Source organism: Herpailurus yagouaroundi, unplaced genomic scaffold, assembly GCF_014898765.1.
Source record: "Herpailurus yagouaroundi ecotype Mexico unplaced genomic scaffold, PumYag 166, whole genome shotgun sequence".
Classification (NCBI taxonomy): Eukaryota; Metazoa; Chordata; class Mammalia; order Carnivora; family Felidae; genus Herpailurus; species Herpailurus yagouaroundi.
This window is the reverse complement of record NW_024412407.1, coordinates 20,934,961-20,962,074: the sequence shown is the minus strand read 5'-3', so window position 1 is coordinate 20,962,074 and position 27,114 is coordinate 20,934,961. Positions and strand designations below refer to the sequence as shown.

General features: G+C 38.5%; 2 protein-coding genes and 1 long non-coding RNA gene across 6 annotated transcripts in view; 2 read left to right on the top strand and 1 right to left on the bottom strand.

The window, feature by feature from the left end:
• MRPS35 (mitochondrial ribosomal protein S35) overlaps positions 1-9,907 on the top strand; it is a 47,329-nt gene extending 37,422 nt beyond the window's left edge. For 3 of the 4 annotated variants that reach the window (XM_040488574.1, XM_040488577.1, XM_040488578.1), the window contains one exon: positions 9,422-9,907. In XM_040488574.1, the coding sequence (XP_040344508.1) occupies positions 9,422-9,691 (270 nt within the window). In that variant the 3' untranslated portion in view covers positions 9,692-9,907. The remainder of the gene's footprint in view (positions 1-9,421) is intronic. The other variant, XM_040488576.1, reaches the window with a different exon arrangement.
• Positions 9,908-10,301: 394 nt separating this feature from the next.
• LOC121038774 (uncharacterized) lies at positions 10,302-26,911 on the top strand. The gene is made up of 3 exons (XR_005794500.1): positions 10,302-11,929; positions 12,073-12,181; positions 26,799-26,911. It is a non-coding gene; the product is annotated as an uncharacterized LOC121038774 (long non-coding RNA).
• On the bottom strand, positions 14,920-22,241 carry MANSC4 (MANSC domain containing 4). Its single transcript, XM_040488564.1, has 3 exons — positions 21,012-22,241; positions 18,359-18,493; positions 14,920-15,731 (listed from the first exon to the last, which is right to left on the bottom strand). Exons 1-3 carry the CDS (start codon positions 21,238-21,240, stop codon positions 15,091-15,093), a joined length of 1,005 nt encoding a protein of 334 aa, XP_040344498.1. The 5' UTR covers positions 21,241-22,241; the 3' UTR covers positions 14,920-15,090.
• Positions 26,912-27,114: the final 203 nt, after the last annotated feature.

Here is a 27,114-nt window from a genome sequence, read left to right as displayed (position 1 = left end):
TTCTTTTCTTTTCTTTTCTTTTCTTTTCTTTTCTTTTCTTTTCTTTTCTTTTCTTTTCTAATGTTTATTTATTTTAGAGACAGAGTGTGAGCGGGGGAGGCACAGAGAGAGAGGGAGACACAGACTCTGAAGCAGACTCCAGGCTCCGAGCTGTCAGCACAGAGACCGATGTGGGGCTTGAACTCACGATCCTTGAGATCGTGACCTGAGCTGAAGTCAAATGCTTAACCGACTGAGCCACCCAGGCGCCCCTTGAATATGGTGTTATTTCTACTTTAAAATTAATGCATTTCAACTACACTTCAAAAAAAAGAAACTCTCAAAAAAAAACCTCTTAAACAACCGCCTACTTCAATTTTGGGTATGATTTTAGAAGCTAGAACTTGGGCAGCGAATTATAAGCAAAGGTACAAAATTGTAAATAAAATTGAACCATAGCAGTGTTTTTAAAAATGGATATAGGACAAGCACTGAGTGTCACCAGTATTGATTAGTTTCTTTAGGTGGTAGAATAATGAATGATTTTTTCCCTTTTATTTATTTTTTTAAATATTTATTTATTTTGAGAGGCAGGGGTGCAGGAAGAGAGAGGGGGAGAGAGTATCCTATGCAGGGTCCACACTGTAGATGGAGAGCTTGATGCAAGGCCCATTAAGACCTATGACCTGAGCCTAAATCAAGAATCGGATGCTCAACTGACTGAGCCATGCAGGTACCCTGATTTTTTTCCTTTTAATACTACACCAGAATTCACTTCTTGGTTACTATCTCTCTAGGATTAACCCTGTATTTTTAGAGGACCTTAATGTAGCATTGGACTTTTTGCATAAAGACAGTAAAGTTAAAAAATCTTTTGTTTTTATGGTTTTGTGTTTTTTTTTTTTTAAAGGAAACTATTCCCAAAAGGCCATTTGAAGTCACATAAACGTAAAAGCCTTATTTCACAATTGCCATTTTTAGATATAACATCTTGGAAAGATACTGCTTATTTACAAAGAATACCGAGCCTCTTTAAGTATAAAGTTTCTGACTGTGATGTGCCATGTTTCTAGAAATGTCTACTTTATATTTCAGTCCAAATCAATTAAATTTGTTTCCTAAGTTTTGTCCTTACTCCCTTTTACCTCATTCTGTACATTCTTCCAGGTGCTATAAAGTATCTTGTATATGCTGACAACTCTGAACTCTTTATCCTCAAGCCTCTCTCCTGAGCACTCTGTGTTATTTGACACCTCCTTGTTGCAAGTCATAGAAACTCACTCAGGCCAGCCTAAGCAGAAGATAGAAGGGCAAGGATGCTACAAGATCTCAGGAATGGGCAAGAACAGAAACTAGGAGTGTGAGAGCTTTTATTCTTTGGACTCTGTTACTTTATAGGCAACTGCTTTACTCTTTTCTCTCCCGAGACTGATTTCTTCTCCTCCAGTCTGTATGTCAGAAAACATGACCTTGACTATTTCAGGATTTATAGGACTAGTCACCCCCAGGGGAGAGGGGGAGACAAGGGAAGAGTGAGCAAAACTAATACAACTAAACTTAAAATTAAATTATGTCTTTGGACTCATACTGCAGAGAAGGGACTCTGCTTCAGTCAGGTATTATTCGGTAACTGGCCAGATAGGCAGGATGATACCAGGGAAACGTACCTGTCTGGGGCCAGTAATTTGTACAGAAGGAATTGCCCCTTGGTAGAGTGAATGAATTTACTGAATGAATGAACTGACCTAGATTAGGTGCTCATGAATTGAAACACCACAATAATGTTATTGTGGTTATGATTTTTTAAATGACCCCTTTAAAAAAAAAAAAACAATACCAATATATTATGGATGAAATGATATAAAGTCTGGAATGACCTCCATAATAATTCAGTGAGGGCGTGGTAAGGGGGCAGTGGATAGAGACTTATATGAAACTGGACTGCTATGCATTGATTGTTGAAACTGGGTGATGGGTACATGAGAGTTTATAGTGCTGTCCTCTCTAATTTTATATGCATTAGAAATTTTCTGTAATGGACTCCTTTAAATCACAAAAAACAAAGTGTATTTAGCCTCATAGAAAATGATTATAGGTTGAATTTTGTTGCAGTATCAGTGGTATTGCATTTGAATAATGAGGTATTTTTTGGCTTTGCCAGCCCTATTTTTATTTCACCAGAAGGGGTGTTTCAGTAGATGCCTATTAGGTACAAGCATATGTACCCCTTTTCTAAAATATTTGGATATGAAAACATTAGTTTTTAGCTAGGATGCCTGGAGACATCCAGCTCTGCCTAGTACTGTCTAGCACATAGTAGGTTCTCAGGAAATGTTTCTTGAAAGAGTGCCCAGAAGCAGTCACAACCCAAAAGGGAGCTTTGTCTGTTGAGCTTTTTTCTTGCAGTTTATTTGGTGAAGAAGTCTTGGGGGTGGGGGTGGGGTGGTGTTTGTTTGTTTCTTGTGGTTTTTTTTCTGTAGCCTTTTCCATCATTTGAATTCTGCTGATTGTATCACCATAGTGTAATTTTTTAAGTTTATAGTTGCATCTAGAGGCTTAACCAAATTCTATTTTGATTTTTTTTTTTTTTACTACTGTATAATTAGGATTGTGTTCTTCTACCAGGAAATGCATGGTTATCTGATTGTCTTTTTTTGAATTTAGCACTGTAGCTTTTTTAAGTTAAAAGTTATAGAAAAATTATAAGTTTTTGATAGTGAAAACTATAGGTTTTTAAATAAATAAGTTATTTCAGAATCACTGATCCAGACTAAATTTCCAAGGTCTGTTACTGCAAACTTAAAGAAGTTTTAAATTTTATTCACATAAGACATTGTCTTAGTCCATTTGGGCTCCTGTAACAATACCACAGACTAGTCTTATAAACAGCAGAAATGTGTTTTCTGCAGTTCTGAAGGCTGAGATGCCCAAGATCAAGGTATTGGCAGATTTGGTGTATAGTGAAGGCTTAAACGACTTTCTTGCTATGTTCTCTTGTGGCAGAAGGGGCAGGGCTTTCTCTGGACATTAAACCCCATTTATAAGGGCTCCACCCTCAAGACCTAAATACCTCCCAAAGACCCTACCTCCAATACCAGGACTTTGGGAGTACTATTTCAACAAGAATTGGGGGGGGGGGGGGGGGGATACAAGCATTAAGTCTATAAAAAAAAAATATATGAGTTGTCCTCCCAGATTTAGATTTGTTGGAACTTGTTAAGTAGAATCACTGGGAATCTTAGAGGGAGTTGATTAGTAAAATATAAAAAAGATTTCAGAATCTCATAGTTATAATTCCATAGTACAGAACTGATATATATAACAATATAGTTTTCTTTTGTTCTGTTTCTGCATTCACTAATTCTGACTTCTGCTGTATCTTAGACTCCTTTTAACTCCATCCAGTGATTTATTAATTTTAGATACTGTGTTTTTCAATTCTAAATGTTCATTTAATTGTTCATCTTTTATGGATACCAATTCTATGCTGAAATTCTTCATTATTTAATTCATGTTGGTTATCTTTTCCTTTTTTTTTCTTTAACACATTAATTCTTAGTTATTGTAAAGTTCCTGTCTGCTAATTTCATTATCTTGATCATCTGGAGTTCTTCTGCTAATGTTTGTTTTCCCTTGGTTATTAATTACTTTTTTCTTCAGATGTTTCAAATGTCTAGTAACTTTCTTGTATGCTAGATGTTGTGTGTGAAAGACTCATAAAAGCTCCCAATTGCTGTCAACCATCAGAATTTCTTCCTTTTTTTTAAATTTATTTTTGTGCTCATGAGCAGGGGAGGGGCAGAGAGACAGAGGGTGACACAGATTCTGAAGCAGGCTCCAGGCTCTGAGCTTTCAGCACAGAGCCCAATGTGGCTCAGACCCACCAACAGTGAGATCATGACCTGAGCCGAGGTCGAATGCTTAACCAACTGAGCCACCCAGGCGCCCCCCTCCTTTTTCTCTTAGGCAGAGAGGGTCAGGGGTTTATCATTTTAATCCAGTCATGATTCAGGTAGACCAAGGCTGGGCTTCAGTTTTGTAAGATTTAGTGCAGCTCTGATTTGTTCCTTTTCCTTAGGCATAACCTTCAAGGCTTTGATTAGGAACTTGGTGAGTCAGCTTCCACATCTCTGAAAATCTACTGAAGAGTCTTTTGTGCTGTACAGAAATTTGGAGCTTAGCTTGGTAGCCGCTTATCTTGCAGCAAAATCTAGCAGATGTTTTGAAAGGGAGATTGGTTGTGTGTTTACAACAGGACTTCCTCCTTCTAATGGGACTTTGTGTCTTAAACACTAGGAAATTAATGGTGGATTTCACACTGCTTTTTAGAAGCCTGATTCTGACTCCCCACCCATAAGTAGCCCCAGAACTAAAACCAGTCATGTTTAGGGCTCTTCGTTTCTGGTCTGTTATAAGAGCCCTGGATAACATGTCAAACCTCACTTGTTTCACTTCCCGACTAAAATATTTCTGTATGAGCCAAGTGCCAGTCTTGTACAGAATTGGAGAATGCCTTCAGGAAAGAAAATGGGGGTTTTCAGAAGGATCCTTCTCATACCTTTGCAGCCTGGAATTCACATTCATCTAGTCATTACTGATTCTGTAACTCTCTGATATCTTTAAGATTTTGGAGGGTGGGTGGTCAGTTACAGTTGACCCTTGAATAATGCAGGGGTTAGAGATGCCAACCCCCATTTGTTAAAAATCTAGGTGTGTAACGTTTGACCCACCAAAAACTTAACTACTAATAGCCTACTGTCAGAAGCCTGACTGATAACAAAGTTGATTAACACATATTTTGTATGTTATATGTATTATATACTGTATTTTTATAATCAAGTAAGCTGGAGAAAAGAAAATGTTAAGAAAATTGTAAGGAAAAGAAAATATATTTATAGTCCTGTGCTGTATCAAAAAAAAAAAAAAAATCTGTGGACCCATGCATTTGAAACCCATGTTGTTCAAGGCAAGTACAGTTATAGCTAGTTATAGCTAGACTGGAAGCATTATGTGATCTCTTACATCCTGTTTGAAAGTGGAAATCATAATGTAAGATTAAAAGATAATTTTAAGGGTTCCCCCCCCAAGGATTTTATGTTTATGCCTCTTAGAAATGAAAAATATTATAAAGTGATAAGCATTATGGACAGCATTATTATTTTTATGTCATTGACAAAGATTAGAAAAGAAGATTGGAATAGGTTCTTTTTTTTTTTTTTAACGTTTATTTATTTTTGAGAGACAGAGAGACACGGAATGAGCAGGGGAGGAACAGAGAGAGAGGGAGACACAGAATCTGAAGCAGGCTCCAGGCTCTGAGCTGTCAGCACAGAACCCAACGCAGGGCTTGGACCCACAAACCGCGAGATCATGACCTGAGCCGAAGTCAGTTGCTTAACCGGCTGAGCCACCCAGGCGCCCCTGGAATAGCTTCTTAATATATAATTTATAGACCACCATCTCTTCCAGTTAGTTCTGTTCTCTTCACCGACAAGCTCCATTTGGTTGACGCTCATCTGTGAAAACTTCTGTATTAATGACTAGAAAAGATTTCTTCCCTCATAAGGTAAATATATTGATAATGATTAGCTTTTATTTTTCCTGCTTGAAAAACAGACATTCTAAAGATGTAAAGATCTTTTCTTACATTTAATGTAGGACTTCAAAGAACTAGGTGGCTTTTTCTTGACACAAACGCTATTTTGTGCATGTGTGCATGTATATTTTCTAATCTACATCTGGTTAGACATAAAAAGCCTATACCCAAAGGAGATTGCAGGAAAATCAGAGATAACTCAGTTATTTTTAAGAACAGGCAATGAACTGAGAAATTTAAATCTAATCAGTGATATGTTTGTCAGAAAGACAGTAACAAGCATCAGGAAGAACATTACCTTTATATCAGAGATGAGTAAAGACCTCTTGTTTAACTGTTTTATCTAAATGTCATAAAAATCAATGATTTTGTTAGTGGGAATAACTGCAGAACATTTGGACAATTGCATCTGTGTTTATATTTACCTTGAAAGTTTCGATTTACTGTTTGATAGGAATAGTGATGCTGTTGACATAGAAACATATTTTGCAGGTAGTCTAATAAGGTTTGAATCCCACTCTTCTTCTGTGTTATTAGTAGCAAGCATTTATTTAGTGTTTACTCTGAGCCAGGTGCTCTAAGTGCATGGATATTCCTTACCTCTTTTAATCAGCAGAACAGCCCTTGGAGTCAGTTCTTACAGAAATGCCAGCTTGTCAGCATAGTAAGTAGTGAAGCTGGGATTTAAACTCAGTTGGGTAAAACACCAAAACCCATATTAAATATAGTATCAATACCACCTCCCTGTGTGACCTTGAGCAAATCACAGATATACATCCCCTAATTCTGAAGTCCTAAAAGCTTTGGAAATTGTTAATCTTTTTATAACTTACTTGGTGGCAAAATGAGACGTCAGTGGATGAAAAGCTATTTATAGCCTTGTTTATCCAATTTATTGTGAATATTCAGACATGGTAATGTATTTGCTTTAGGGAGTGTTGCCATAGACCTTCTCTGGAAGTGTTACAAAATATATGGTATATGCACCATATTAACTTTCTAAAGTAGGAACAATTCTGAAAACTGAAACATTCTCAAGTGGCTGTGGCCCCCTATTTAATGTCCATAATATTTAGTTTTCTTATCTGTAGAGATGTTAACACCTAACCTAGTAGGTTTTAATAAGAATTATATGAAATAATTATGTAAGTCTTTAGGCTCAGTGGTATATAATAAGTATTAAATTTATTGGTATCGTGGGGTGCCTGGGTGGCTCAGTCGGTTGAGCGTCTGACTTCAGCTTAGGTCATGATCTCGCAGTCTGGGAGTTTGAGCCCTGTGTTGGGCTCTGTGCTGATAGCTCAGAGCCTGGAACCTGCTTCGGATTCTGTGTCTCCCTCTCTCTCTCTGCTCCTCCCCTGTTCATGCTCTGTCTCTCTCTCTCTCTCTGTCAAAAATAAATAAACATTTTAAAAAATTAATTAAATTTATTGGTATCGTTACTGTCATTATCTTGGAATTTATTGTCAGCTGTTGTAGAGTTTGGATCCTGAAGTTAGAATTGTCGAGAACATGAGCTCAGCTTGCAGCTGAAGCCTGACACTGCATCGTGTCTGTACAGGATTAGTAGGAAGCCATGTCTTTTCCAGAATGTAGTTACTTTCACTCACCAGTTTAAATGGTAGTAATTTCCTCCTGTAAGTGTACATTATCCCTTAGTGCAGGATTTCCTAATCTCGTTTGTGTCATTACACACTTAGAAAATTCTTTCCTGAGATATGAGGGAGGAGGGTGCTTGGGACTGCTCCTGCTACTCCAGGCTCACCTGGCCACCTGAGGTCAGAAGGAATCTGCGTCCTGGGACACCTGTAACACTCCTTGGCAAAGCACTGTAGAATTGCGTAGACCAGACATAAGGGGAAGAGAAATGAAATGTTGGAAGTTACTAGTGAATTTGTGTTGGGTACCTCTTCTGTTTAAGCATCTATTTCAAAGCAGTTAAGAAAATCCACATAAACCTAGGTGAAATTTATAATTTCTAAAATAGTTAATCTCTTAATTGCTTGTCTTCTCGCAGTCAAGAATGAAGTAGATTAGGAATTTAAAAAAAGAATGAGGTAGATTGACTTTTTTTTAATGCTTATATATAATGTATGTGCTGGCATCTTAAATATACTTCATTTGTAAGCTAGAATTATGCAGAAACTATAACATTGTCTTAGCATTTGAAGCACTTCCAAGAGTAGATAGGACCAATGATACATTGAATTTGGGGCATTTGTTTTTGTTTTTGTTTTTTAAGGGGCTGACATTTATATTTCTTCCCCAAATATTACAGTAAAAATCAGGTGGGGTAGGATAATTTTGTCAATTTTCTGATGAATGTAAAATTCAGAGTTTGACTGTTAGAAGTTACTTGCAACAGGCTTGTACACACAGGCCACAAGAAGTTTCACATCATCCCTCCCCCTCAGCCAAGCCGATAGCCTCACTATCAGATAAAAAAGGGATAAAGAGTTGATTCTCAACCACATCAGAACATCAATTGACACATTACCCTCAGCCATAAATTCAGGATGTTGGGGGGGGGGGGGGCGGGGGGCAACAGTTTAGGGAGCTGCCAAAACAGATACCTCACTTCGGCTAAGGGATTTGAGGGTGACTGGTTTCTCTTAAATGAAAGGGCCCTCCCTTTTGAAGGATTAAAGGAGTATTTCTTTTTCGTGTGTTTCTCTGTGACGGAGGAGACTCTTTTCCTGGCCTTCAGTGACCCGAATGGGGTTAGCTGAGTCTATGGCGTCCCCAGTGGCCTGTTTGCATTTGGCGGGGCTCCTCCTTACCAACCTTGGAGGGACAAATTTCCAGTGCTCTTCTCTCTTTTCCTGGACGCTTACAGTGAGGTTGGGACGGGAGGCAGGTGTGAGTGGAAACGGTCTCCTTGGTACCCACTTAATTCTGGAGAGACTTGGAGCTCTGTCTGCTCAAATTGGGGGCTTTTTCAAGAGGAGTTTTCAAAGATAAAATATTTCTGACAGCCTTACAAATCTGTCTTTCTTTTAATCCTTCAAAAATATTATAATTTGGGGGGTTTACCACCTTCTGAAGTTATAAGAACATTGGATGATTCTATAATTGCATATAGCCAGAATATGTTGTGTGTTAATTTGGGAAGAATGTGGCTGGCTTTCAGCACTTCTTTGAACCAAGGCATATTATTTATTAGCTGCGTTTCTTGATTTTTCCCAGAATGTTACATCTTCATCTAAATCATAAATCTGAATTATATTGCTACAAAACCTAACTGTTGCCTAGAATAGTGTGGTAATAATTTTTGTAAGAAAAAAACAAGCAGTAACAATTGTTTCCTTTATAGGAACAGAAAATATAGTAACAAAATTCCAGGTTATATGAAGTCATTATGACTAAAAATCATGTTTTACATGTGTATTTTATATTTTTTATTTTATAACAATTGGTCTTCCTTGTCATCCCCACAGGCATGTTACAAAGATAAATATAGTCTCTTCTCAACTCTTAACTATTTTTAACCTCAGAAATGTGAAATGTTGAAGTGTTAGAGTTTAGAGATTAGAAAGTTGCAAAAAAATGAGTTTTCTGTATCTTTTGGGTAACAGTCATGCTTTGTAAGTGAAATTTGCAAGGCAGGTGAAGTGTGCACTGTGTGGGTAGAATTCATGAGTGGTAAGGAGTATTCACATAACAGAGTGAGCAGTCTTGAAGCTGTTGGTGCAGGTGGACAGCCACACCGTAAGGGAGGCAAATCAGGGTTTACATACAGAGCATTGACGGAGTCTCCCTATTTTACAGATTCTCTTTCCCTAAAAACGAAACAAAACTTAGTTTTTGGAAAGTATTTCGTTTTCAGAACTCATTTTTTCCTTTCAGAAAACCGAAGAATGGGAGAAAGAGAAGACTGAGGCAGATATGGAAGAGTATATATGGAAAAATAGCCCCTCTGAAAAAAATATCCTGGAAACACTTCTCCAAATTAAAGCTGCTGAGAAAAATCTGGAAGTAAATAAAGAAGAGCTCCTTGGTACAAAAGAAGTCGAAGATTACAAAAAGTGTGTTGTTAGTCTTAAGAATGAGGGGGACAATGAAGAGACCCTTTCTCAGTACAAAGAATCCGTGAAGAAGCTATTAAAACTGATGTGATTTATGTAGAAAAACTGCTTGATTTGCTAATTTTATGATCTATCTGTAATCATTATCTAACTTCACATAAATTTGAAAATGTTAAAAAGAACCATTGTTTTACATCAGATTTAAAAATATTTCTTTCATACTAATCCGTAATGGCAATGATTATTCATAAGTTCTTATTTGTACAGTGCGGCAGAAGGACTAATTAAAATATCTCGGTGATTCCTTCTGGCTTCTGAAGTGTCTTCATTTTACTTCTACCATAACAACTTTAATATTCCTATATATACATATATTGTTATTTTGTCACCTGCTGTATTTCTTTCCCTACAAATTAGCACCTATTGGTTGCTTTTGAATACGGATCTTCCTCAACTTACAGTGGGGTTATGTCCCAATAAGTTCATTTTAAGACGAAAATATTAGAGGTTAAAAATGCATTGTTTTTAATTTTTAAAAAACATTTCTTTATTTTGAGAGAGACAGAGCATGAGCAGGGGAGGGGCAGAGAGAGAGGGAGAGAGACTCTTAAGCAGGCTCCACGTTGTCAGCACAGAGCCAAACACGGGGCTCAGCCTCACAAACTGCGAGATCAAGACCTGAGCTGAAACCAAGGGTCAGACCCTTCCTTAACCAACTGAGCCACCCGGGCACCCCAGGTTGAAAATGCATGTAAATATACCCAGTCTACCAAACATCATAACTCAGAGCACTTAACATTAGCCTGCAGTTGGGCAAAGTCATCTAACACAAAGCCTATTTTATACTGAAGTGCGGACTGTCTAGTGTAATTTATTGAATACTATCTGTTGAAAGTGAAAAGCAGACTAGTTGTACGGGTACAGAGTGGATGTCAGTGTACCAGTTGTTTCCCTCGTGGTCACGTGGCTAAAGAGGCACTGTGGCCGCCACCGCCCAGCATCACAAAACTGAAAATTCAAAATTTGAGGAATGGTTTCTACAGGATGCATTGTTGCTTTCACACCATGGTATGTAAAGTAGAGAAATCATAAGTTGAGTCATAAGTCAGGGTCAGCGTAATGATTTGGGTTATTTGGGAAGCTGGGCCTAGAATGCAGTCCCTTGATAGTACAGTGCCTTTTTTTTTTTTTTTAACGTAACTGCTGTCTACACAATGCATTTTTCACAGATGCCAATTCTGATTAGAAAGGTCCTTCAAAATGTTTTCTAGCCTAAAAATTTTGCTCCATTCCTCTCTTTTGGGCTCACTTTATGTTAATCGTCTCTGCTTAGCATCCAATTTTCTATTTTCTGGGGCTCATTTCTCCACACCCTAGCTTGCAGAAAAGTAGAAATGGGGATTAACTGGTATCCATCTCTCTATAGATTCCCCAATGAGAACTTGTACAGCTCAGAAAAGAGATGAGGTGTAAGGACCTTGAAATTAATTGGAGTAAATGACAAAATAAGAACTGCTCTAAGAAACATTCCTTTCAATTTGGCTGTCAATTCAGTATTTTTAAGTATATTATTTCTTACCACTTCCAAAGTTGTCAGTAAGTGATCAAGTTAAAGTAAAGGAATTACTCGGTTTGATATTTGTCTAAGACTTATTTTACCTAACAGAATAAAGCCAAAAAGAATTTCAAAACAATTACCCAAAAGATTTCTGTGAAATAAAGGTATAATTTCTTATCAAGGCCAAGAATCTGTAGGTTATTAAGGACAACAATGTGACGTTGAGGGCAAAAAGGAGAGAGATGTTCTAATCCACTGTATGGAAATAGTAAATGAAAAGCAAGGTAGGTAACACAACTTTTAGACCATGTTTAAAGCATACATTAAATGTATTGAAATGTTCTCTTTCTTAGAGATCCATAGAGCTTAGGAAAATTCAGATGCAGAAACAGGATTGAAGAAGGAAACATTTTGAAAACAGATGGAGGAGAAATGATCATTTGGGAACATGTAACAAGGTGGTAGATGAGGGTCATCTGTGCTGTAGTAATAATATGGTGCAGATGAAAGGAGAGGAAGTAATGATGTGTAATAAAGAATTTGACCTGGCCCTAAGAGGTCTGGTCTTTGCCTACAGCTTCTGAAAGGTAATCTAGGTCACACCTCATAGGAGTATCTCTGTTTTGGGTGAGAGCTAGTCACAATGGATTTCAGGGTGGGGCTGACCACACCTGACAGTCTTAGCCATGCCAGAGAAACCACATGATTTAGAGCGAGGGGCATTGAGTCACCTGGGATCAGGCCACTTGGCAGCTGAGATCAACCACCCAGGTAATCAGTCATGCCCACGGTAACAGCGCCTCTATAAAATATTTGAACACTGAACCTTATGCAGGTTTCCCTGGCTGGCAATACTCTCTCTAGGCATAGTGCCACACACTGGTACAGGGAAAGTAATGCCATCTTGCCTCTAGGGGGAGAGGACACAGAGAAGCTGTGACTTTGGAACCCTCCAGGACTTCATCCTATGTGTTGCTTCCCTTGGCTGATTTTAATCCGTATCCTTTCCCTGTAACCATAACCGTGAGTATAACAACTCTCCTTGAGTTCTGTGAATTATTCTATTGAATTATCAAACCTGAGTGTGGTTTTAAGACAGACCTCCCCCCTCCAAACTTATCTTGTAGAGAAGTTGGTATCTTGTAGAGCACTGTACCTTCTAAGCCTTTGCAGCTTGGCTATCTAAAGGCAACTGACCTGAACACAGGCTGTAATGTAGCCTTGACGCATAATGGCGAAATCTTGGACCTATAACATTAACACAAAGCTGCCTCAAAAGGAAACTAGTTGTTGTCATTGTAATATTAGCAATAATTAAACAGCACTGTTTGTCATTAATCAGACCTTTGTTCCTTTAATTGATCCAATATATACAATGAACATGAACATATTTATCCTTTAAAAAAAAATTTTTTTTTAACGTTTATTTATTTTTGAGACAGAGAGAGACAGAGCATGAACGGGGGGAGGGTCAGAGAGAGGGAGACACGGAATCTGAAACAGGCTCCAGGCTCTGAGCGGTCAGCACAGAGCCCGACGCGGGGCTCGAACTCACGGAGTGTGAGATCGTGACCTGAGCTGAAGTCGGCCGCTCAACCGACTGAGCCACCCAAGCGCCCCGAACATATTTATCCTTATAATGAAGAGTCTAAGGGATATTTGCTACATTGATAGTCACTGCTGACTTCAAACTCTTAGAAGTTACATAACTTAGAAGTTGCTTAAACACATAGGCAACTAAGAAATAGGACAAATCTGTTTTCTTAATTGTAGCATGTGTTAGTTCTTTCTTTGCATACATTCTTCGTAACATTGGTAAGTATTTCATGATCCTAGACGATTACAGACTTTTTTAAAAGAGGTCTGGCTCGTTACAATGTTGGAAAGATTTCAGTATCATGGTTACTTTGCAATTGAGTGTAACAATCTTGGCCTTGGTGGTTAACTGGACCTTGAGAATCTTTGTTTCTTAAGAAAGGTTTAAATTCTATTCACATGTTCTCTTTGGTCCTTTGGCTTCCAGGAAGGACATGGTTTCTAGGCCTGCCAGTTTTTGCTTCCTGGCTGACTCTGTGCTGGTAACATCTGTGGTCTAAATTTACTCAGTTTATCTCATGGTCAAAGGTAGTGGCTGAAGAAGAGGAGTGTGAGTTTGTTTTCTTACAAAGATAAATATTTTTTCTCAAATGATGGTCATTTCTATAAAACTATCAATTTTGGAGAATGAGCCAATTCTGAGAAATCTCTAGGAAGAAAAAACTTTTTCTAGCAGCCCTAGTTTTTCAGGAAACCTTTAAACAACTTGTATATATTTTTTTAAAAACTAAGTAACCTTTTACAAGATTGTATGTACAAATAAGATGTAAAGACTGCATCTTGAATTATTTATTTAAATATAATTTAAGGATAATTTAAATCTTTATATCCTCCCTACACAGTATGGGACTTTTTCCTAATGAATTAGGAATGAAATTGATGAAAGTTATGATATTTAATTTCATGACTAGCGAGTAAGGATAAATTGGTGAATTTTTTTCCAGACTTTTTTCAGAGTTTTTTTTTTTTTTCTTTTCAGACTTTTATTTGTGGCTAATATGCCACTGGTAGAGATTTTGTATATTTCTTTTTTTACACTAAAAAAGAAATAGACATCCCCCCCCCCACCACCACCACACACAGTATCAACAACAAGAAAAAGAAACAGAACCACTTCTTAAGCCACTGGACAATTTGTTTTAACAGAAAAGAGAACTACTATTTTTTTAATCCTATAATAGGATTTCCTCTTATCTATTCTTTATGCTTATTGGCTGTCTTAATATCTGTCCTCACATTTAGGAAGAATTTCAGGAATGAGATTAAGGACCTAAAGTTTAAAATCAGTGGAGACTTGGATTAAAGGTGTCTGCATGTAGGAGTCTGAATGTAAGATTTAGGGAGGTAAATCAGGTGTAAAATTTGGACAGAGCTGAAATATCTACAGCTAATATTTGTACCTGGGGAAACAATGTATAAGAAACAAGTGAGGGATGTAAACTAAAACTCCTGTGCTTTATTCAACAGAGATCAACACAAAACTCAAAGATTCCAGTACCAAGGTTATTTAAAGCCATGTCAGCTTCAGAAAATGAAGATGAATTAGGATTAAAAAGAATTAATCAATTGAACAGTAAATCCTTCCTATATAAAAATAGGAAGCATTTGCACATGGGCTAGTAACTAATAATAATGCTCTTCTGTTCAAACCACTACAAGATTTTATTAACATAGATGACACTAATTTGACCCTGACAGTACCACTACAAGATTTTATTAACATAGATGACACTAATTTGACCCTGACAGTACACATATATGGTATTCTCCTCTCTGTATCTTTTTTCCATGCACTTTGGGAAAATGGAGGCTTTTAGTCTGAGAGTGATTTCAACCATGAACTTTTGAACCAGATTGTCTTTTAGGTCCTGGCTTCACTACTTACTAGGTGTGTGACTTTAGGCAGGATAGTTAGCCTCTCTTCTCATTTTCCTCATCTGTAAAATGTGACAATAATACTATAATGGTTAATAAAAGCATACCTAACTCATAAAGTTATAAGAAATCAATGAGTGAATGCATGCATAGCACTTAGAACCATATCTCTCATGCAGTGCTGAATAACTGCAGGGGTCAGAATTTTGGAACTTTGGCAAAAGGTACACTTCAAAAAATGGAAATAATTAAAAAAGCAGTTAAGTTTATCAACCATTGGCCTTTTTTTAGAGATTGGTAGGGGTGGGCATCCTGTGCAATTGTTTTTTGTTTTTTGTTTTTTAACCAAACTGCCCTTGTCTTACAGAAAATAAAAATGATACTCTTGAAAGCTTACAATCTCCCTGTAACTTTTACGATTAAGAGTTCTCCTTCGGAGTGTTATTTATTTATTTATTTTTTTAATTTGCCTGGATCCTGACGTTTCTCTGTCCTGGTTTAGACTGGCTCTGCTTTCTACAGCATCCAGATGCCAGGATGATTATACAACAGCAAAGAAAGATGACAGAGGTACAGAGGGCCACTGGAGCCAGCCACATATTTGGAGTCACAGATGCCCCATCAGGTGTCACGTCTTCATTCTCAGATGTGTGGTTTCTGCTGTTGTACCCCTTGGTTTTGTTCAGTAATTGTTTGCTACTGTTGAGTCTGGATGGAATAGGCCTATGAAAAAGTTTTGTGTCTACTGGCATAAAGAAAGGAGAAACGGTCTTGTTATCTGGATTGTTGATGAAATCAGTACTGTGTGACACCATATTTACCTCTGTGGTCATGGAGTCATTCAGGGAAATGAAGCTTGCCCAAGAATCTGTGGTTAATTCCCTGGAAGACCTGGTCTTGTTTGTGTTTACAACCAAATCTCGATGTGTGCTTGATGATGGTGCCTCTACTGACGGTAGCTTTGGGTTTATCATGGTGCTTTGTTGTTTGCCTAAATTTGCAGCTTTTAGAAGCCTTAGTCTGTCCCCTGTGTTAGATGAAGAACGGGTATTTAGATATGCGGGAGGTGACTGTTCAAAAACCAGCAAATCTGGATCTATACCTGAAAGACAAATAAGAAGTCTTATTATAAGTAAGAAGACTTAGAGAAGCCTTGGATTTGCCACTGAGCTGGTGAACTGAGCTTAAGTTCAAGTTCTACTATTGCGTATTTCGGAAGGCCTCAGAAACATACTGGCCACATCTGAATTTATCTTAACTTTCTAGGACACTTTCTGTTATGAACAAGTTTGGTTAGCTCATGGAAGATTCTTCGCGTCTGCCTGGGCATTTGGGTAACAATAGACAGTGTTAGTACAAGAATGGCAAAAAACAGTAGCCATTGGAGATATATAGCATTTTAAAATAAAATTTTAAGGGGCACCTGGGTGGCTCAGTCTGTTAAGCATCTGACTTTGGCTCAGTGCTAGTGAGTTCGAGCCCCGCATTGGGCTCTGTGCTGACAGCTCAGAGCCTGGAGCCTGCTTCGGATTCTGTCTCCATCTCTCTGGCCCTCCCCTGCTCTCGCTCGCTCTCTCTCTCAAATATAAAATAAACCATAAAAAAGTTCAAAATAAAGTTTTAAAAAATAGGGCCTAAGAAGTGTAGCTGTGTCAGAATTCATGAGCAAAGCCCTCAGTCTCATCCCTTCTCAGTTCCTGAGGGTCCTGACTTTGTCTTCAGTATTTTCTCCTTGTAAAGGAGCTCTTTTCCCTCTGACTTCAAATATGCACAAACATTGCTCCATGTGTAAAGTGGGGGGGGGGGGGCCCTGGGTGGGGGGAGCCCCTCTCAACAGCTTTCCAGTTGTCCCTGCTATCAGTCAGTTTCTGTCTCTCTCCCTCTGGACATACTAACATCCATTTCCTTTCTTTGGTTTTTGCCTTCTGTCATCTTGTTCCATCCTCACTATTCTGTCAGAATTATGCTTCTGAGGTAATCAGTACTTTCTATATTTCCTGATCAGTTACATTGCTTTGGCAGGCTCTTATCCTCGATACTGCTGGCCATCTGTTCCGTAAAATTCTCCTCCCGTGACTCCCTGGAGCACAGACTCTCTTGGTACTTTACCTCAGGCTGCCCGCCTCTCATTTTTTCTTTCTTTTGCTGGTTCTTTTCTTGGTCCTAACTTGTTGTGTACTTTCCACAATCTTCAGTCCTTTGTCTTCTCTTGAATTTTCTCTTCATCTCACCACACACACACACGTCTTCATCAACTGTCACCACTACATCGGTGGCACTGAAATCCACATCACCAGTGATTTCCTCTTTCTTGGTCTCTGGTCTCATTTCTCCTGTGCTCTACTGAAGGTTTCCACCTAGACATCTCATGTCATCACTGAACATTCCCAGAGCCAAAGTCATTTCGTCTGGTTCTTTGTCTCATTCAGTGGCATCATGAATCTTCATCACCCATGCTGGAATCTGTTTGTACTGCAGAGCAATTTTTGACTCCTCTCTTCTTTTCCTTCATCCAAAAAGTAACTACACCCTATCCAGTTCGCTCCCAATGTTCTAGTAATCATCCCTCCTCTTTGTCGCAGTTATGATCGCCTTCTCCAGATCTCATGCCTCCCTGACTAGATTTTCTAACTTGCATCCTACATATAATTTTCTGAGACTAAATAGACAGCCAGACTCGTCACTTTCATGATGGCACTTGCTCACTAAATACCTTTGCTGGTTCACTATTGCTGTCAAAGTCGAACCAAAACTCTTCTCTGTCCAAAGCCCTTTTTTTATTACCTGGCTTACCCTCTCTTACCCATATTTTTTATTGCAACTCCAAATGTGCCCCTTTTGTAGCTAGACCTGTTTTCTCCATGGTGGGATGCTGAACTCCTTATCTTGCCTCTGCCTGGCCTCTTCAATGAAGTTGCCTCTGAATTTAGCTTTCTTTAGTCTCCTTTTGGGTGCTTGTACTTGGGGAAGTATCACACGTTTTTTAATGCAATTCCACTTTTTACACTAATTGTGAGACTTGTCACATCAGCTAGATTGTAAGGAACTCGAGGGCAGAGAGATGGCTGCAATCTTTTGCAATGTTGCACACAGCCTGAAGCATTAGGTTTCCACTAAGTACAGATTGATGACAAAACTGATCTTCTTTGTATTTTGATGACAAAAATCGATCCTTTCATCTTTACCAATTTGTGCCCTGAGATTATATACATGAGCAAGGGACACTTAAATGGGTATTTTTCTAAAATAAAATATACTGGTTATCTTGGGACCATTGGTATGCTAACATATGTTAGTAAGTACATTTCCCTGTCCTTGACATCCATTTCTGTAGAATCCTTGTATGTGGTGTCAGTGGACCTCAAAATTGCCATTAAGCAATTTTCTTTATTTCCTAGTATCATCCTTAGCCACTGCAGTTGAAATGCCCATTTTGTCCCTTGCTAGGGGCCCCTGGAATAAATGTAATGCTTAAGCTCTTCTTCAATCATGTATGATTTGTGATCATCTGGAATGAGCTCATCATTGCTGAACATGCCAAACTAAAGGGAATATCCTTCTAGTTTTCTTCCCTGGATGCCCAAACCTTTCCAGATAGAAATCACTGGGATATAACAATTCAGGGATTCACACATTGTTATTAACAGTAGCTTTTAGGTTATATGTCTCTACTAGAATATTGTCAATATTCTTCAAAATACAAAAAAAAAAAAATACATAAATCATTACCTTCTGTTATGTTGTATAAAATGGCACTGGTTCCAGGCTCTAATACACAGCTCTCCAATGTTGGGCAGTGAATATGGAGGCAGTTGACATTGTCGTGAATAGGATCATGGTAGAAGACAGCCACGTTACAGGAAACTGAAAGGAAAACAGGCCAAGTGAATCTGCAGATGGTCTTGGTTTCTACCAGCTTGATGAGCTCTGAGTAACTTACATTTCTTTCAAGAACATTGGATTAACAGCAAGCAATACATTGCAAGGCTACGTTCAGATATTTCATAGAACACTGTGAACTATAGTAACTGTATGAATACAGAAAATGCCTTTTTAAAAAAAACTATACACTAATTTTCTCTCATCTTTCACACATTCCATTCCACATAGGGTCACCCAGAATCATTTCCCAATCCCAGTATTTTATGTTCATGAAAAGATCAGTTGGCTACAGAAACCTCTGGGGATTTATACATAACAGATTTCTAGATGTGTTGCCGTCTCAGAATGCTAAGGTACTGGAGTTCACCAGAGAAAGAAATAAGAAAATAAAGTGACAAATGTTGTAACAAAAGAGGGAGTAGTGGGAAGGCAAAAACAGCATTACTGGGAGAGGCCTGATGGTGGAAAGGCAGCAGGTCAGGTGAACACGACCCTGACCTTGATTAAAGGGGAGCACTAACCCCATGTTGCAAATCACATCCAATGAAAAGCCTATTCAGTGTCATTTAAAGAGGATGAGAGTCGACCATCAGGGATGTTAGGATTTGGAATTCTACTGAGTAGGGGTACATCACTGACTCGTGCTCTCTTCCCTTTACTAAGTAAGTTTGCTCCTTACAATGTATCATACTATTTCTGGAAAACCTTAAGTTGGATTTGTGGAGTGCCAGTCTTCAGTCTGTCCTCCTGAGAGGGCAACACAGATTTCCCTCCTGCTGCAGTGAGGAGGAAGCATGTGCTGGGAAACATCCATTGGCCAACAGTATCAACTTTTTTAATAAAAGAAGATTACAGAGGGGTAGCATGCAATTATCAGGCCTCAGACTATGCCTAAGGCTGTGGTGGAATTGCTGCTTCTGTGTAAGGTTAACTGTGGGCAGTTGTATCTCCCCCATTGCTTCCAGGACAGCTCACGTTTCTGCACTCTTTCGTTTTTCAGTAGGAAAAAGAATAGGACAGAATTCAATTAATAATACCTTGCTAATCCATTACAGATGATAAATACATCCCCCAAAGACTGTGCTGTCAAGTTCAAGGGAAAGGACTAAAATACATTTAAATTTAGACATCTAAATTTCTGATGAGCAAGTAGCTGATGCCGTAGAGAATAATTTTGAAAGATGTTTTCTATTCCTCTTTGTGTACACCTCAGAGTTTCATCTCCGAGCAGGTTAGCTATTGCCCGACTGTGGCTTTTTAAAGTTCTGGCTCCCGGCGAAAAACAGAGACGTGTGTTCGTGCCCTTTCTTCTGGAGGAAGAAAACCACAACTTGGAAGCTACAGAGGCTCTAAAATCATGGAATTCTACTGGATGCTTATAGTATCCCTGGAAGTCCAGAAGACAAAGTTTCCCTGCGGTGGACAGTCAAGTAAACTGATGCCATGGGGAAATGCTGAAACGTATCCCCCCTCGCCTACCTTCCCTCAAGCCTTTTGGGATCAGAAGCATCTCTAAGGTGAAAATCTGAAATGGCAAACTTCTCAGAAATATTTCCCTTTAATAAATTAATTGTTCTCTTCTGTGCCTGATTATCTTTTGAGGGCTTAGCCTGGGACAGCTTCTCACACTGTGGTCGGTTTATACCCTTCTAGTAGATTCAGTCTGCATCCCAGAAATCTTACATGCATACTTGGATAGGAGGCATTGGCAATTAATAAGTTGGTGTCAAACCATGGAAAGAAACTGTGGAATAACCAAGAGAATTATTTTCAAGTGTTGTGTTGCTTTTGCTGTTTCTTTCCAAGTAACTTTAAAATCTTGGGAAAATGAAAAACAAATGGAAGAAGTCTTTAGACAATTAGAACTTGAAATTCTGCAATAATGAAATGTTTTCCTAATTGTAAACCTTGGTCGTATTACATGGATGATGTTTAACCCTGATTCTGGATTTCAGACCAAAAAAAAAAAAAAAAAATCAGATTATTTTGAAAATGCGTTTTTCTTTCTTTTTGCTATTTGACATATATCTGCCTATGTCTTTCAAAACATTGATCACAATCTAAATTCCTATTCAGTGCAGCCCACATTTAGTCAACACAGCAAGCACATTTCGAAATCCTGAAATACCAATATCACTGAAAGAACTTTGAAAGGGAAATGATAAATATTTTTGAAATCAAATATGCCATATTTGGGGCTAAGAAATATTGTTAGTTAACCCTCAAGGAAATATTTTCATTTAGCCTGTTCATGAGGAAAAGAAGATTCTCTGTTGCCTATAGTTTCCATGGCATTCTGGGTCATTACCAGATTTGTAAACTGAGCCAGCACTGACCCAGACAGTCTGAGTCTCTCCTGCACTCTTCCATCCCCTGTCTCTCCCTCATCTCCCCTAGTCCTGTTCATCTTTTCTCTGGAACCTCTACCTAGGGGCCCTTACTTAGTCTTCATTTTATAATTTTCTCCTGATTTTTGCACAGGCGTATCATTAATACTTACCATCCTTCCTAAGGCAGCAGCTCCTGCTGCATTTCTGGCCAGTGCCTTCAGAGTAATACTTCAGGAACTGAGCTCCCAGCTTCTGAGACTCCTCCAGGTCAATCAGAAGACCCGGAAAGCGACGGATCCAGCAGCCTCTGTAAAAAATGGTGGGTGAGCAGAGAGAGTGAGAGGCCCGCACCACGCTCAGGAGCAGTGTCACGCTGGTTACCACCACTGCCGCATGCATTTTGCTGGTATAAAGACTGGGCAAGAAGCCTGAGTCCCACACAGATGCTGAAGCTGACCATCAGGCTTCTGGACAGTTTCTGGAACTCGGGGGCTGTTGCTGAGGGACTCTCTTGGAGGGTCACCTTCTAGAAAAATGAAGCCATTCTTTGGCTGCATATTGATTTTTCTTTCATTTCTCCCCGGCTGAGCCCTAGGTGAACATTTGACTTTCTGACGTTAATTTTGAACATTTTCCAGGCCATTTCGATACTCTGTCCTTTAGCCTCTTGAAGATGTGGATTCTCTCCTCTGCTTTTCTTCGTTTTGTGAAAGTGAATAGTCACAGACACCTCTCACTAAGTAAATATAAAGACAAATGGAAATCCTAGCCAAGAGTCTTTCTCAGGAAAACAATAATTTAGTCACTTGACGTCAGATAAAGAAGGATCCATTTCACCAGAAACAAGACATGTTTTTGTAAGGGCACTTCTGTATAGCTTTAAAGGAACCTGTGACTGCGATTTCTTTTCAGTCATTTTTTTCCCTTTGAATTTACATTTTAGTATTCAGGTTCACTAGAAAACCAGTTTGTGCACTGGTTTGTGCACAAAACAAAACGTGAAAGTAAATGAAACTGAAAAAGAAAAAAAACAATTTTAATTTTACAGTGATTTTGAAAACACTGAATGTGGATCCTGGTCATTTCTTGGAGCTAGGCTTCCTCCAGACCCCCCCACCCCCACCAAAAAAGTCCAGCCATAAGCTTTCTTTAAAAAAGCATAAATGAAAAGCATTACAGTGGAAATTGTGAAGAAGTTCAAAATGGGGACTGTTTAATCTGTTTTCTGATATTCGTGTTTGCATGTTATAAAGGAGACTTTTTTGTGAAGCATATACATGAAGGCATAGTATCTTTGAAGCAGAAGTAGTTGCCAAGAAATGTGCATTCGGGAAATGATGAAATGGTTTTAAATTTCTTTTTCTTTCTTTCTTTCTTTCTTTCTTTCTTTCTTTCTTTCTTTCTTTCAATGTTTATTTTTGAGAGAGAGACAGAGCATGAGCAGAGACAGAGGGAGACACAGAATCTGAAGCAGGCTCCAGTCTCTGAGCTGTCAGCACAGAGACCAACGCTGGTCTAAATATTAATAAAATTACTTCAATTGCAAGACCAAAACATTCGAAAAGATACTAAAGGCAGCAAAAATAGCCTCTTACTTTTGTGAAGATTGTGGGTTCCATATCCTGTGATGATGTCCAAAATGACAAATTAGTTCAAAGCATAAAATTCTTCTTGCTTTTGTGTATCCATTTTTATGCAAAGTATAAGTGAAAATCAGCTTTTGGCATAATGTACTGTTCTGCTCTTTTCAAAAAGAAGAAGAAGAAGAAGAAGAAGAAGAAGAAGAAGAAGAAGAAAAAGAAGGGGAAAAGATCAAACTTTTTCTATCCAGTGGTCTAGGTTTCTTTCATACCTTTTGCACAATGACTCATTCACTTACTTGACAGAAAAATGTTAATATTCTTTGAATTCCATCTCTCCACCTGTTTCATAATTATAGCTGATCACATATCCTTTGATTTTTAGAAACATAAAATTTAAGAATCAATAATAAGATGAAAATATTCATAAGTCTGAATAACTTTAAAAACAAAACGTGTCACTTTCTCCCAAGCCAACATTATATATCATGGATTAACTCCTAATCTTTCATAAGCCACATAAACTACACGGAAAATGATAAATACTTTATTCTACTGAACCTCTCATAGAAAGCAAGTTTCAATTGCTTACATGCAGATGATAGACTGTTCCATCTGTTCTGAGGGGAGAGGGAAGAGAGATTTTTTAATGGCAAAGCAAAGGACAGCAAAGGAGCAAAAGATCACTCCCTATTTCCTCACAAGATTCCATAGCTGTTGTAATTAGTTGATGCCCTGGGGATATAAACCAGAAAGTCAGCTTTCTAACCTTCTAACCTCCATGGATTTCAGTCACATTAAATGCTTCTTTCGTGTGATATATAATTCCTTAAAGTTCTCATGTATCCTGCAGGGATAATAGAACAATCCACAATTGTTTAATCCATTTGGTGTCCAATGATGTTCAAGTGAAGATCAAAGTTGTATTTGAAAGAATCTATAAGTTCCAATATAGAAGCATGCTTTAGAATTTTTAAAATAATTTTTTTGGTGATTGCATAAACATTCAGTCTGGAAACCCAGAACTTCTTGGAGCCAAGTATTTTGAAACGGAGAGATAGAAACTGGCCTGCAGGGGCAGAGGGAGAAATCCATAATGGCCCAGAAACGTCTAGTTCCAAAACTTGTCCACGTGAGATGCAATTGCAGAAACCAGAAAGCAACTGCAACTCTGAATAAAATATTGCTATATAGTCTTTGTACAAATTTTATGAAATACTCAGAACCATCACACTACTGCAATGCAGTGATATGCTGTACTTATTTCCAACTCGGTGCTCTTGAGGGCTCAAAGATTGGATTCTTCCGTTAAAAACTAATCTCTTCCAAGAGCCTGATTCAGGTGCTCTAGAACCAGAAGCCTCATAAGTGTCCCAGGTGATTTCCTAAGATGTCTGGAGAACACTGATGTAAAATGGAAGTTTTGCCTACACAAAGATGCTCAATCTGAATTAAATAGAGACATTTTTGAAGACCTGTGCTACTTTAAATTCATTTACATTGTCCCATATGCTTCAATGAAAGGAAAATATTTCAGTTTTGTTTGTTAAAAAACACAATTTTTCTTAAAATATTTTACTTTTCATTAAATTGATATACATTTCACTTTAAAAATCCAAACCATACATAAAAGTACAAAAAGAAATAAGCACTATTCAAGGTCTTACAATCTTAACATTTTGGTTAACATTCTTCTAGACACATCTATAAAAAATAGACACATGAGGGGCGCCTGGGGGGCTCAGTCGGTTGAGCGGCTGACTTCAGCTCAGGTCATGATCTCGCTGGGTTTGTGAGTTCAAGCCCCACGTCGGGCTCTGTGCTAACAGCTCAGAGCCTGAAGCCTCCTTCGGATTCTGTGTCTCCTCCTCTCTCTGCCCCTCCCATGTTCATGCTCTGTCTCTCTCTGTCTCTCAATAATAAATAAACGTTAAAAAAAATTAAAAAAAAATAGACACATGAATACAATTTTACATAAATGGATTCAAACTGTTCCAGAAACTGTTTTTAAAAAAATCCAGTGTAGGGGTGCCTGATTGGCTCAGTCAGTTAAGTGTCCGACTCTTGGTTTCCGTTCAGGTTATGATCTCACAGTTGTAAGACTAAGACTCGTGCTGGGCTCTGAGCTGTGTGTGGAGCCTGCTTAGGATTCTCTCTCTCCATCTGCCCCTTCCCCCCTTAAAAAAAAAATCCACTGTAAAATTATGTATTTCAGCGTTTCTAAAGAAAGCTCTACATGTACATCCAAAGTTGTAACAGCTCTATGGTATATTTCATTCTACCTATGTACCGAAATTTACTCTGCACTTGAGCTTTCTCAGCTGTATAATAGAATAAAAAATAGTATTGTAATCTGTGAAAAGTACTGACAAGTGTCTGTCATATAATAAGCATTCAGTAAATGTTAGCTACTATTACTATTATACATTATGTTTTCCAATTTTTCATTATTAAAAGCAACACTCTGATAAACATCTTCTACTTAGATCTTTTTTTCATTCTAGGTCATAAAGGAACAGCTGTGTTTGACCATCCTTGATTTGACCAGATCATGTTCTAAAGTGTTTGAAATGAGTCATTGTAGCACAAAGGCCAGTCTTTATTATTCATTGATCAGCCAATAACAGATCTATAAAATTACACCACCAGTTATATATAAGCAATATTTTCATGAGGCTTAGAAAGAATATTTAAAACTTTTGTAAGTGAATTTACATTGCTTTGACTTGGTATTTCTAGCTGAACAGGAAGCTTACTGTGTGAGTTATAAAAATTATTTGATCTTTTAAGATACTTCCAGTTCTAAATGATGTTACTATCATATGAGGGCCAAAAAAGCTTACAGGTCCAGTGCCCAGTATTGTCAGACTCACACCCCAGATTCCCTGTCCAAGCTGATCTTACTCTGATAATATTACTGTGCGTGAATTGCCTTTCTAATGCGCATCATTCTTTGATAGTGATTTTTTTGGTCTGTTTTTAAAAGGCAAGAAAATACCAGTCGGAGGCATATCTATGACGTTTGGAAACAAAAGCATCATTGGTGAAAGATTCTAAAAGGACAGAGAAGAGACTAAGAGCCTGTTCTTCTTGGCTGACCCAATGAATCTGGCATTGTCGTGGATGGAGGCACAAATAAATCCCAAGTCCAAGCCTCTCTGATATAGGGTGTGCCTCCCAGGAAAATTCCCCAGTTTAAGACCTAAAACCAGAGTTGGCACTTTATGTTTCCAAAGAGGTTGCTAAATTCATGGTCACTCATCCACTAAGAGCCTTAGAATGAATGTCCTGACTGCAGCTTCATTGAAAACAGAAGTGTGAGAAGTTGGTTGAGAATGGAGTTTTATCAGTAATGATTCAAAGGCCAGGTGAAACAAGGTGAAAAGCTAGAGGTTTTCCCAGTTTAAAAAGAGAGAGAGAGAGAGAGAGAGAGAGAGAGAGAGAGAGAGAGATGAATGAGGCAAGTCATAGATTCATCTTTGTCTCCTTCACTTTTCCCAGGGAAGCCAGAATCTACTAGAACTTTTTTCTGTTTTTAAATTTTTAGTTCCTTATTTATGGTGTATTATAAAGAGAATGATGGAGGACAAACACCTCACTCCCAGGCAGCTAAGTTACATAGTAAGAAGCACAAATGTAACCAAAAGGTGTCAAAAGGATTTCATGCCTTACCAATATGACTTTCTTTTCTGGTTTTTAACCCTCCCCCCTTCTTAATATACAATATGAGAGGTGTAGGAGATATCTTATGTCTCATAAAGCAGAAATGTTCTTATGAAGAAGGTGTTATTTAACAACTTGTCATTCAAGAAGACAGGAAGCTTGCAATAATAAAAACAAAGCCCAAACACATGTTCTTCCCAAGTTGAGGACTATTGTAGTAGAATCTTGGTCTGGGAAAATTTTCAAAAAGGGTTTCTTTGTGGGATAAGAGTGCCACACCCTCTGCTCCCTCCCAATCCTTATCCCTCCATCCACCCAAAGCTTACCTAACAGTATCCTGCTCACCCTCTTTTAAGATTAATTCGTATCTTACGAGTAACTCGAGGTCTTTATTATTTGGGGTGAGCTTTCTATTCATTTCTTTGCAATGTTAAGTGAGAGAAGAGGTCTCTCTTAAGGAGGAAGTGGCCCTTCCTTAAGCAGTCCTCAGACAGTGAGGAAGCATGGGTACGGGGACGGTAGGAGGGTGGCAAGAAAAACCACCTCTGAAGGCCAATGCCACCAAAAGCGGCCACACCTTCTGCCCAAAGGATCGCATTCTGTCATGGCCGACCCAACCAAACTGAAATAGGAAAAGCAAGGTTTGTTACAAAATATTTTAAAAGAGGTCACGTGTTCTACCTTTGAGTTGCACTCCTGTCTTTCTTTTGATAGCATAAAGAGGATTAACGGGCCCCAGCAGCAAATACAAGTTCCTCTGCTTGCCAACCCTTTTCATCAGCTGCACTGTGCACCCCAGTGAGCTCTGCCGAACCTGCTGCCATCTGCCTGGACTTTCTTTCTGCAAGATGGCTCCTACACGATGACCATTGCGCGAAGACTCAGCTCTAGGTGCCACCTACGTGTGCAGGAACGGCCTATGGGCCTCAGCCCGCTGGGACACTATGCCGGATTGGGCTAGATGGGCGATCCCAGATGTGATGTCATTTTGACGCCCGGGACCCCAGACTCCTTTCATCCCGTTCCTTCC